The following is a 12,796-nucleotide window of genomic DNA, read 5'->3' as shown; positions in this document are numbered from 1 at the left end:
TCTCAATACAAATTTTTGATTTTCATTCAATCTTCATGAATTAAATGATAGGTTACTTTACGTATTTTTTCATCTTGTAAATTCTGAAACTTGTCAAAAAACAGTTAAGCCATTGTTTCTTCATTCACTATGAAGGTAAAAGCACCGCAAGGTTTTTCCTATTAGTAAATCAATAAGCTTATAGTATAAATCATGCGTACCTCTACTTCCCACAATGCTTTGGAACTTGTAGCAGATGTGGCTGTTGCTCTGCTTGTTGATCTCAAGAACACATATTGTCTCTTCTGATATTCATCCATAGTTAAGAATTTTTCTTGTTCAGCATGAAACAAACGAACAACATCCCCCTTTTTTTCAAGAGAAAGTGAAATAAATAATTTTAAAATTTTTTTTTTATCAGGAAAGAAATGTAGAACTAATTGATAGGAATGTGGAATGAAATTGAATATGATTGCCTTATGGATTAATAAATGAAAATAACCTTTGGTGTGGTAATTGCATGGTCACTCATTATGGTCTGAACAACCCACGTTTAACTTACAAGTTGAATGGTTTTTTCTATCACAGATGCAACCAGGGTCACCAATTTGGGAATTATCATTGACAAGCAACTTGGGTTTTCTGAACATTGTTCAGCTGTGGTAAAAAAAATCGAATAAAATGCTTAGTTTCATTCTTAAAAAGGTCTCTTTGCATTCTCCTAAAGTCATTCTTCTGCTTTTCTGTGGCTTAGTTCATCCTGGACTAGAGTATACCGAAAGGTTTGTAGATCATACTTATAGAGATATAGACTTGGTTGGGGGAGGAGGGTGCAGAGAAGAGCTACAAATGCTCTTGTTGGCACACAAGGCTTGAGCTATGAAATCAGATGATTTCTTGAATGTGTTTACATTTGAAGAATGCGGGTGTCAGAAGGATATGATCGAAGTGTTTAAAATTTTCAACAGGATGGATAAAATGGACTATGAGTTATTAATACACTGCCAATCAACTGTTTCGACAAGGGGACTCCAGATTAATTTAATAAGGGACAATTCCAGGTTGTGGTGTTGCAGGGAGTTTCCAGTAATAAATGGAATAGCTTACCTCTAGGGGTCATGACTTCTAACACAATTGACACTTTAAAAAAGAAATGACAAATGTAGTGGAATAAATTGGGACGTTATCCATACTCAGAATTAACTTGGAATTAAGACAACAATAATTTATGATGGGCAGTGATAGAATATATATAATATAATATATATAATATAATATATATAATATATATAATATAATATATATAATATATATAATATAATATATATTATAATTATAGAATTAGATTTTTTTTCTTTCATGAAATATGCTTTTATATGCTTTTTATGTATTTTTGTTATACTTGACATATTTCTTATGGGCATTTTTCCAGTTGTGGCCTTTGTGTTTGTATTACTTTCACAGAATTGTCAGGTGAGAATTATAATATTTTTATTGTATTCTATCATAGCAGATCAGTCATTTGATCAGTCAGATGCTCAAAGTTATTCAAGAATAGGGTCTACAGCCTGTTGCTGTGCTTTTCGTAGTGCCAGCTGTAAAAAAATTGATAGCAGATGTCAGCACTACACATAACAAGCATTACACAGAAACAAACTTCACGTTAAGTTCATAACATGCACACACATATTCCGGCATGTACCAATTCATTAGCCATTCTGTGGAGGAATGTGTACAAGGTAAGGTTAAGTAGTAGCAGTAGCCAGATGCTGTAGCAGGGAAACTTAGTTTGGAATCAATTCAAAACAGCTGTTCACAAGTTTCCCTGCCATAGCTGGTATTTAAACCAGGCACATTGAACTAAATGTGGTTGTGGATTAGAACTTTGATTAATGAGAAATTTGAAATTCTGTATTAAAATATAAAATGGCCTGGTCGGACATACATATCTGAAGTCCCTATGTATATGCATATATACATGTAGATTATGAGTGTTGAACTTGTGACCAACATAAATCAGTTTTCTTACTAATACAGTTGATGCTCGATATAACGACCCCCTTCATATTGCCAAAAGCGGACGTTATATTGGGAGGGGGTGTTATATCGAAAGTAAAACATATGATAGTTCTATGAAAACATTTGGTACTTATCCTACTGGCCGTTATAATGAGCGTCGACTGTATTACCATACTGTTTGACATTCTTTTCAAATCTTGCTTGCCAACAAGGAAAGAAAGAAAGTGCCTGGCACATTTTTCTTTTTGAAATGATAGGCTTGGACTTAGAGTGTTCTCATCAGCTATTATTCATATTCAGCTAATGAGCCCATATTTACAGTGTGGCTCAAAATAGTTTTTGTTTTCTAATAAGAACTTGAGATCCCAAAATCTTGGGCAACCTTTACATAGGTAATCTTATTTATGTGAAACTTCTCGCTTTTTTACAAGGGATTTCAGAGCCTGTGAACCTCATAAAATATAATAGTAGCTCAAATGCAATTAGCGTGAATATTATAAATGATAAGAAATTCAGAGCATTTATATGAGAAACAAGTGAGGGAATTTTTTATTCAAGTAGAAAAAAATATTTTCATACTCCTTTCAACACATCATCAATATTTTCTTTAAACTCCATAAAAAGAGAGATCTTCCAACTTGTGTTACAGTTGACTGCATTTACCTGAGAGAAAAGTATTTTGATTTCAATAAAAAAAATATCACGGGCAGTAATCAACATAGTTGTACAAATAAATGAAAAATATAATATTTTGACACAAACCTCTTTACATCCAACATTATCTGGAAGGTCGTAATTACTAGCATGAAGAGGCTGCCCTGCATTCACAGGAGTAAGAACTACCTTATCACCAACGACAACCTTGATAATTGAAATGAAATATTTTTAAATATTTGCATGCAAAAGAATTAGCATTAGACAGGGACATGGAGAGCCAGTGTGTTCTCCCCAAGATGATAAAAAATATTTGTTGATATTTTCGTACAAAATTAAATTCTCCAAAGAAAATGCTTATTTTGGGGCCCAAGAAATTTATGGACCTTGGAAATGTGTCCCGTTTGCCCATGTAAAAAACAAGCACTGATGATGTGTTCAATTAAAAAATTTTCCCATCTAAAAAGCATTGCATATGGTGTGGTACTATTTTTAACTAAACGCCCTGTATATGCTTAATTTTAATATGTGATTATTTATTAAAAGTGTCACTAACATTGTCTCCAGTGGATCTCAACTTGTAGAAAGGCACAATGTAGAACCATGAGCCTTCATTGCCCGCTGAATCTAAACACACTCTCATGGCATTTTTCTCCAGCAAAGCAGGAAGTCTTTTGTTAACAGTCAAGTATTTGTTGCTCTTGAGATGGAGAAGCTAGGTGAAAGCAAATAAGAATTAATAAAAATGAAATAAAATACAAGCACCAAATATTATCAAATACAGTCATTCTATGGTCAACCATTCTAATAATAGTGGAGGGGGAATTGATCAATAAACATGTACACTCATGTCCATAAATTAAGGATAATGCCAGCTCCGGCAAATAAAGGTTCAGAAACAAAGCAAACGTTACTTATTCATAAAGCCCATTTATTAAACAAAAGATAAAGAACAAAAACGATGGTGTATGTATGATACCATACATAAAAACTAAGATTTTTGCTCCCTGGAGCAATTGTAAAAAATATCTGCTTTACAAAAACTTACTATTACATGGTTGGTATGATGGTTAATACATTGTATGTCTCCCATGCGATGAAATACAGTCCGTACAACGCCTAGGCATGCTGAGTATCAAATTATTGATCTGATCTTGGGGAAGATCACTCCACTCAGCAAGCAATGCTCTCTGAAGTTCCAGTACACATGTAGGAGGTGGTTGACGGGCTGCAACTCGTCGGCCAAGCATGTCCCACACATGCTCTATCGGATTCAAGTCAGGTGAGAATGCTGGCCATTCCATACGGGTTGTATCCTCAGATTCAAGGCATTCCTTTACGATGTTTGCTCGGTGAGGACAGGCGTTGTCATCCATAAACACAAATTCTGCGCCCATGGCACCCATAAACAAACGTACATGTTGCTCCAGAATGATGTCCCGATAAATTTAGGCTTTCATGGTTCCAGTTTGAACATGCAGATCTGTTCTGGAACACAGTATAATTCCACCCCAAACGAGCAATGCTGCACCGCCGTAACGGTGTTGTTCAATGATGTTGTCTTGGTGGTAACGGGTACCTGGCGTTCTCCATATGAAAGTCCGATGTGAATCAGACTGCAAGCTAAACCTGGACTCGTCGGAAAACATCACACAAGCCCACTGTGACGATGTCCACATTACATGTTCTCTACTCCAGGCTAATCGCTGCCGACAGTGAGTTGCCATGAGCGGAACACATCTGACAGGCCTGCGAGCATATAGACCAATATCTCCCAAACGTCTGTACACGGTTTGCCTTGAAACTGTGGTACCCGTGGCTGCAGATAGCTGACGAGACAGGTCGGATGCTGTACTCCGTCTGCTTCTTTTGGCAGTTACTGCCAAATACCGGTCTTCATTCGGCGTTGTAACTCTGGGGCGACCTGTACTGTAACATCTACTGGCATTTCCGTTATCTTGGAATCGTTGCCAAAGCCTAGAGATGACACTTTGGGCAATTCCGAGTTTGTCTGATACTTCCATCTGAGTATGCCCACATTCCAGGCAGCCGATAATTCTACCACGTAAAAAATCATCCACATGTGTCCTCTGTGTCATAATTATTCGCTTATGGCACTGAGCGCCTTACAGAACTCTTGTAAACAATTTTACTTCTTTGCCACCATTCCTTATATACCCCCCCCCTTACACTCTCGTCATTGTGACGTACTATCGGCATCATCTGGTGGCTTCCTGAAATTTGCACATCATTCTTGCAGATGTGTGTGATAATTCTACAGGTGAAATTTTTACTTTAGATTTCGATTTCCGTGTGATTCTGAATTATCTTTAATTTATGGACATGAGTGTAGAATGAAAGTATTTGACAATTTTAGCAATAATCTGATGTGACAAGTAATAATCATTTGGTAATTGCTTGGTGGATATTTTGTCTTACTCAAGTATCTCACCCAGTCATTAGATACTATAAATAGTATCTAATGACTTGGTGGGTAGATTTCAATAAGACAAAGTTGAGATATCAAGCTGATTTTCTCAAAATACTCAAAATTTTCATTAAATATTGTCTAATGATGAGTATAGTAGGACCAAATTATACATATATTCACAGTTAGGTCACAAGTTATGTCAAAAATTTATCTGAACAAGTCTTTCGAACCAGGGTGTTTGATCACCCTAATGAAAGATAAGCCTTCATTTCTGTTTTGTGGGGGTTTTTACACAAGTCAAAACCTGTTTGTTTATTTTCTCACCTAAGTGCTATATTTACTTTCAGCAGAAAGTATCATCTCAAGCTTTGTGTTCAGAGAATGTGTCAAAAAAATCTTTTTGCTTATTTTGAGACTGAAAATAACCAGAAATGTGATCACATTTTTCATTTCATTTTTATTAACTATTTATTATTTTATTATTTGTATAATATTTTATTAATTATCATTTTTAATTTATTTATTTTTATTTTTCAGATTTACCAATTTTATTGGTGATGCAAAGAAGCAATCACGTGACCAGACTTGAATATTTTTAAAACATTGAAAAAATTAAATTGGTACATTCTTTTTTTAGTTTTTGGGATCTTAAAATAAAAAAACATGCTGTTAAAAAACAGTGATTTTTTCAGTTAGGAAACATGAATAAGAACAGTATTATTGGAAATTTGAGAAATTATTTACTACACACCTGCATAACTCCTCCATATTGTATGACAGTCCCAACCAGCTTTTTGTTTTCAGATTCATTCTGCTTCTTCTCCAGTTCGGCAGCGTGCTGAGAGAAAATCATAAATGATTAAGATAAATGAACCCTTTATTTGACAGTGTTGCTCTCAAGCAACATATAGTTTTCTTACTTTTGAAGTGAAAAAATTTTATATTTTGAGCTGGTTTTAGCATTGATGCTTCTAAGCAACTCTTAACCATTAACTTTTTACTTTTTCATGTTTTACTACTGTTTATGAAGTTTCTATAATCACCAGATATATATATGGTTTTTTTTTTTGGTCATGTAACAGCATTTAAGGTACCACATTAGCTCAATATATATAACTCCTGAAAAAAGTTATCTACTACATATTTCAATGCTTGCCAGTTAAAGAAATTTGAGCAGAAAAAAAATTAAAACCCTACATGCATATATTTGAGGATACAATACGAAGTTTAGAATGTATGACAAAATGACAGAAGATTATGTTGCACACAAAATCAATTAATTTACACGTAGATAAACATTTCTCATACCATGGTTTGCAGGCAGACATGCAAGTTTAATTCTAGTTATATGAAAATTATTCAATTGTACAATACAAAAATATTGGTAACATTCATACAAGTTCAAATAAGGGATCAGAAACACATCATATAAATTAGTGATTTGTCAAATTATTTAACCTTTTTGTTGGCCCTTGGATTCAGAAAGGTTTAGATTAGATTATGTAGATTTAACTAGCTCATTTTCATTCTTTCTGTATCTTCATCATTTGCAATGTGTGTCATGTATCACCATGCACCAATAGGGGAAAAAGGTTTGCACATACTGATACACTACAGGTGGATAAATCAGTGCCTGGCAGTAAGGGACACTACTACTACACTTCTCTATGACTTAGGAAAAAATCAGTTAAAAAAATTTATTGCAGATGGCAGCACTACACATCACAAGCATTGCACAGAAACAAATTTCACGGGAGGTCACTATACATACACACACATTCCAACATGTACCAATTCGTTAGAAGTTCCGCAGAGGAATATGGATGAGGGGCATGTCTGGTGCAGTAGTAATAGTAGTAAGGGACACTCACAATTTATAGATATTTTGCTTAGAGATGCTTTGTCAATTAATTTAACCTTATGTTATATAAATATGTGTTTCTTATTGAAACCAACCCATGTATCAAAAAAAATTTCAAAGTTTTTCGTAATACTTTCTATAAATATAAAATTATGGATATATTTGAGCATTTTTGTTGCACCACAGTCATTTTCTGCACGCGAGGGTTAACTAGACTTGGACCTACAATTTTTTGCCTATTCTAAACGGCACCCTTTCTTTTACACTCACAGAGAGGTTGTTGCGCTAACCCCTCTGTGAGAGAACTCCTGCAGTAGCAATCTTTTCTCTGTGGTTATGTCGCCATTTCTGTTGTACCCATGTCAGGAAAGTTTATGGATATTTACACAATATATACTTACATGAAGAATTTTATGAATGTTCACGATATAAAAATCTTCATTCTGACTTACATGTAGTTTTTTGAGCAATACTGCATCAGTGGCACTTGTGGTACTTTGTTTGGCAGCTTTCCAAAATTGCTTTTGAGCAGAATATCGACTCATGGGACACATGCGAAACAGACAATCTGATAAAAGAAATAAATTGTGACATGATTCTAAAATATAAAAATGATTCAATGAAATGCACATGCAGTTAGCTATAAGAAAATTGGTTGGTTATAAATGAAGCTAGCTATAGTAGAATGATACCTCTGAATTTTTTAGGTGGTGAAGTCAAGTCTCCTGCATCTGGCTGCACCACACATCTGTCATCTACAAGACTATATAAACAATAGGGAGAAAAATAAATTGAAATCTAACTCATGAATTTTCATTAAGAATCAAATTGTAATTGCTCAAATAATAAATAATAAGCAGCGATTCCAGAAATAAATCTGAAATATTAAATTAGGCCTACATAAACATTTTTATGGGTAACATTCAAACATTTTGTTGAGTAAAACATGAGACCCCTTCACTTCATTCATTTTTTAGTAAACAGAATTTCTGTAGATATGATCATATAAATGAAGTTTTTCACTGAAGCATATAATTAACTTTTTCACAACTTTGGAATCATTTATAGGATGTAGGGTTTCACAGAAGATTCTGAGCTAAAGAGACATCCAGATGCACATTTACAGGGAGGGGCTTAGTGGGCCCAGGGTGGCAAGTTCAGAGGGGGTTTATTTTGATTTATAATGCCAACCACCTGCTAATACTCTGTAGATGCTTCATTTCAATTTAGTTCAATAGAAATTTGAGAGATTTACCCCGTGACCTCAGTACCCATATCCCAATAGTTTCTTGTGCAAGGACCGAGTGAATTTTGACATAGTGCTTGCCTCTTGAAAATTTTCAGGGTTCATGTACCAACTATGAGAAAAACCCCATTGTGGCTTAAATTTGCATGACATATTGAAATTTGCATAAATTTGATTATGTGCCTATACTTTTCCAGCATGCAAAATTGAATTTTTCAATTTTTTTTTTCTTTGAAGTTTCAGTTTATATGAAACTTTCCCCTCATATATTCTAGAATACATGATTTCTGATCTTGGATAAAATGATTAACAAAATATATCTGTTATTTTTAATTTTATTAAAGAATATATAGTGTGCCTAAACTTTTGTGCTGCACAGTACTGATAAAATTTGCCATTTGGAAGAAATAACAATCTTGATCCTTACTTACCCTAACGTGCTCAAAAATCCGCAGACATTTCCCTCTGCATATAGGGATACAATATCCCCAATGTGCAAGAAACTTGCAGAACCCATGGATGCCATTTACAGTCAGCTGGAGCTACATGAATACTCTGAGGCTTTCATGGGCTTCTATGTGTCCTAAAATTTTAAATATAACATATGGCAACGTGTAACTAAGCATATTAGTATGAGTCTACAAAGAAAAAATATGCAACAAATCACAACAGTCACCTTGTAAGCAATATCACAGTTGGATATTAAATTCATGTATACAATATTTACAAAACTAATGATAATATTCATGCTCAGTATAGACAATCAGTTAACTTGACATCTGTTTAATTTTCGATAGTTTTTCTTTAGTCTATGAGAGAATTTTTACCAAAATCTGAAATTTTCATGCTGATAAAGATAAGTGATCTCTCACATACCCTCATTTATAAGTTTTTCTCGTATAAGATATGTTTCTGCACCATCGGCCAAAGCCATAGCATAATGTCAGATGCATATTTACGGTTTCACTACATGTGCACTATACAAATTTATCCGCCATAGAATACCCTAAAGGGAGGAAGAATTTTTCGAGCAACAATTCATTATAAGCAAAAGAAGACACATTTCCTCTGTCACCACAATGATTTCCAGTTTGGAAAATTTGTTATGGTGACCAGGTGGTTTTTTTTTTTTTTTTTTGTCAGTATAGAGGGGCAACATCAGTTGTGAAAATTGATGAAAGTTATGTTCCCTAGGGTGTGCATGCAGGCATCTTCCTTTCTCAGTTTTAGAATCTGATTACCCTATGTTTAATATGCAAGTAAATACTGCAATCAATCTTGTATATAAAACTAGGTGAAATTTTAGAGGACAAAATGAGGCGAAAACTAGGTATATTAACTCCTTATCACGTTTATTCTCAGATAACAGCATAGGATTTTTAGGGCAAGATGACGTAAATGCACTTAACATAGGGTGAGGTATTATTATATTGGACTTCTGAATAAATTTGGGGAGCGCTCAGAATTGTGTTACAAATTTCTGTGGGAGCTGGAGTACCCTGCTTCCCCCGGCTCTGACCCCACTGTTGGGATTCCCTGAATCTGGTCCAGAGCTCTGGATTAAACAAAAGGCCCTAAAAGTATTGAAAACTTTCACTAATTCGGAAATCATATAACACTTTTCAAAAATTCAGCCTGTATATACCAGCATATCATGACAATAAATTCAAAATATTCTTCCATAAAGAACTAGATTATTCCAGTCACGTTTTCCTTTGCAACGACGCTGTCAAGAATCATTTGCAGTGTTTCCTATAAAGTGGTTGCAAGGCACAATAAACACTATTACCATAAGATACAAAGGAGGAAACATATGCGTGGACATTTCTCGAGTGAAACCAGCACACATTGCCACAGGCAATGAGCCCATTATGAATCATTACACCAGAGCAAGTCATCCCTCGAACCAACTCATAATTGCATATATAATTTCGGCTTTATGCATATTTTTTATAAACAATCAGTTTGTGTGACACTCACATTGGAAGGGGGTGCTGTGGCGCTGCAGCCATGAACAAAACATGCTTTTGGGGGAAAGGAAAACTGGTCAGTCACCATTCTGTCTGCACTCACCGATGTCATATCTTTTGATATTTGTATGAATAAAATTTTCATTTAGGCTACGTTCATGGTATTTTATGAAACTAAAAGATTACAGTGGAACTTCTGTTAATGAACAATTCGCATCATAAGCAAAAATTTATAACAAATTTTGATTCAGTTAACACTCGATGATACACATTACGAGCAAAAATTTTTTGCTTTTGTCAACACACATACAGTGAAAAAACAATTGTGGGTAGTATTTTAAACTGCCACTTCGTTTTGAGGAAAATTGTTACCTGATTGGATTATTGAACATGGCTTTAAAGGGCTAGCTCATGAACAGGAGCAAACATTTGTCGAAGAGATAATGCTTTTTGGGGAAGACCATGGAACCAGAGGTGTATGAAGATGACATACAACTACTAACGGTAGAACATGAAGAGGAATTTACCGCAGATAAACTGATAGTTTTCCTATGCAACAGCAAGAGTATATGGATGGTATCTCGTCCGAGGAAGAGCGAAGTGGGAAAAGTTCCTCACTCCAAATCAGATTAGAGAGATGTACAGAATGGGGCTGCAAAGCACAATGTTTTGCATTGTTCTGCAATGAGCCCTAGCTGACTGGAAATGTTTTATACTTTTTTTAAAAATTCTTCCAGATTGTTTTGCAGTAGCAGTGATTGTTCACCCAACCTGCGTCAATATTTCAGCATATTCTGATTTGGGGAGTGTAGGAATCTCTGCAACATTTTGTAGATAAGAACCACCCAAATAAAGTTGTAGCTGTGTGCGTGCAACAAAATCTGTCCAACGATAATGCGTAACACTCTTTTCCATTCTTGAGAAATACTAAAAAGGAGGCAAAAACAAGTGTCATTGTACAGTTCTTTTTCAAAGTCATTTAAAAAGAATAAGTTTCCTAACAATGAGTAAGTTATCCTAAGCGATAATCCCCCTCTCATCGTTTAGAGTAAGTTGATTTGTAAACATTATCAATGTTTATTGTACTGCATTAGTAATTTTTATGTGAATGAATAATTGGGTAATGTGTCATACAAGTTTCCATTATTTATTATGGAGAAGTTTGATTTTAACAACGTGCGATTTGGATAATGAGCAAGGTGGCAGAAATAATTAAGCTCATTAACCAAAAAGTTCAACTGTACATTAAAAAAAAACTGTCATTTCATTCTGTGGTCTGTGTTCTGTTTTCATTTGATCCACCATTATAACATGAACGTGATCATCACGTATTCCCAACAGATCATTATGATCTGTCAAGGAAATTTGTTAGAGTGTTAGTAGACATTCATGGACGAGCTGGGATTCGAACCCCAGACCTGCACAATCAGAAGCTAGCTCCTTAGCCACTGAACGGCCAGGCAGCGATTATATTATATTCATACATTACTTAGTAAATATGCATTTTCAATGCATATAAATTTCCACGAGTCTAATAGATCTTCTCCAAGGCGAATGGAAATAAACAGGGCTGCAACTAGATGCTTGGCCAGCACGCATATTGGCCCCCACTCGTAATATTGGAGAAGTTAAAGTGTGAAATTTACACCCCCTCTGATCTGACGACGCCCCCCCCCCCCCCCCAGCTGCGACCCTGGACATAAATAATAGATGCATTACATAAAACAATATGGAAAGATATGAATAATAACATTGTATAATTCGAACCCACTCCCAAATCAATGCTCATATCGAAACCTATATCTACAAGCATATGTGTATAAATTATTATTAATCATTGAACATAATTATCAAAACAAACGTACAGCCGGATACTTATTGTTGTCCCATTAAATCTCATTGTGAATAATTTCGATGGAAATAATAATTTAACAATTAATAATTTTTTTTTTTGGCACACCTAAATCAACGGATAAGTGATGAGAGTAAATAAGTGCAGGAATTATTCGACAATGAAAGAGCCAAATTGTTGTAAGGGGAAAAAAAATTACAACAATCTTGGTACTGGCTGATTTATTTACATGCTCTACAGTTGGGGGAAACAGTTTATCAATGATCAGCTCCTTCAATCCCACGTCGTAGCATTATTTACCTTTTGATCACATGGGTGTCTGTTGGCTACTGCACCTGGTGTAATTTAGCTGTACTAGTTGTTAGAGGCTGATTCCGGCGAATGTGGTGCGAAGGTGCCTACTGTACGAGGTCATTCAAGTATTACGTCAGCATCGGGGGGGGGGGGGGGGGAAGCGAGTTTCGGATTTGCTGACTTTTGATGACAAGGGGGGGGGGGTTTGAAGGTTGCTTAGGTCATCAACCACCCCTTTTTGAAGATATGAAATATTCTAAGCTGCTGACGAAATTTTGCTGACGGGGGGGAGGGGGGGTCAGTGTTTTGCTAATAAGGGAGGGAAGGGGTCAAAAATGGCTGAAAATCTGCTTACGTAATACTTGAATGGCCCCTATAAGGGAGAGTGGATTCGTCGTATGTCAATAGCTGGTATTACACTATAAAAGTCTGATAAAATCCCTCTTATAAAACTTAAAAATCCAACCGATAAGGGCCGTTCAAATATTAC

General features: G+C 35.2%; 1 protein-coding gene across 2 annotated transcripts in view; it reads right to left on the bottom strand.

Annotated features, from left to right (window-relative positions):
* The window catches only part of Itpr (Inositol 1,4,5,-trisphosphate receptor), a 97,806-nt gene extending 85,542 nt beyond the window's left edge, over positions 1-12,264 (bottom strand). For both annotated transcript variants that reach the window (XM_089234567.1, XM_089234568.1), the window contains exons 1-9: positions 12,026-12,264; positions 8,622-8,773; positions 7,637-7,707; positions 7,397-7,512; positions 5,835-5,921; positions 3,209-3,367; positions 2,761-2,859; positions 2,578-2,661; positions 201-347 (exon numbers count right to left, since the gene is read on the bottom strand). In XM_089234567.1, coding sequence (XP_089090693.1) covers positions 201-347; positions 2,578-2,661; positions 2,761-2,859; positions 3,209-3,367; positions 5,835-5,921; positions 7,397-7,512; positions 7,637-7,707; positions 8,622-8,716 — 858 coding nt within the window. In that variant the 5' untranslated portion in view covers positions 8,717-8,773; positions 12,026-12,264. The remainder of the gene's footprint in view (positions 1-200; positions 348-2,577; positions 2,662-2,760; positions 2,860-3,208; positions 3,368-5,834; positions 5,922-7,396; positions 7,513-7,636; positions 7,708-8,621; positions 8,774-12,025) is intronic.
* Between the last annotated feature and the right edge of the window lie 532 nt (positions 12,265-12,796).

This window comes from Pholcus phalangioides, unplaced genomic scaffold, assembly GCF_987345545.1.
Source record: "Pholcus phalangioides strain wild (caught in Gottingen) unplaced genomic scaffold, Ppha-v1.0 ptg000008l_1, whole genome shotgun sequence".
NCBI lineage: Eukaryota > Metazoa > Arthropoda > Arachnida > Araneae > Pholcidae > Pholcus > Pholcus phalangioides.
This window is presented reverse-complemented; position numbering and strand designations above follow the sequence as displayed.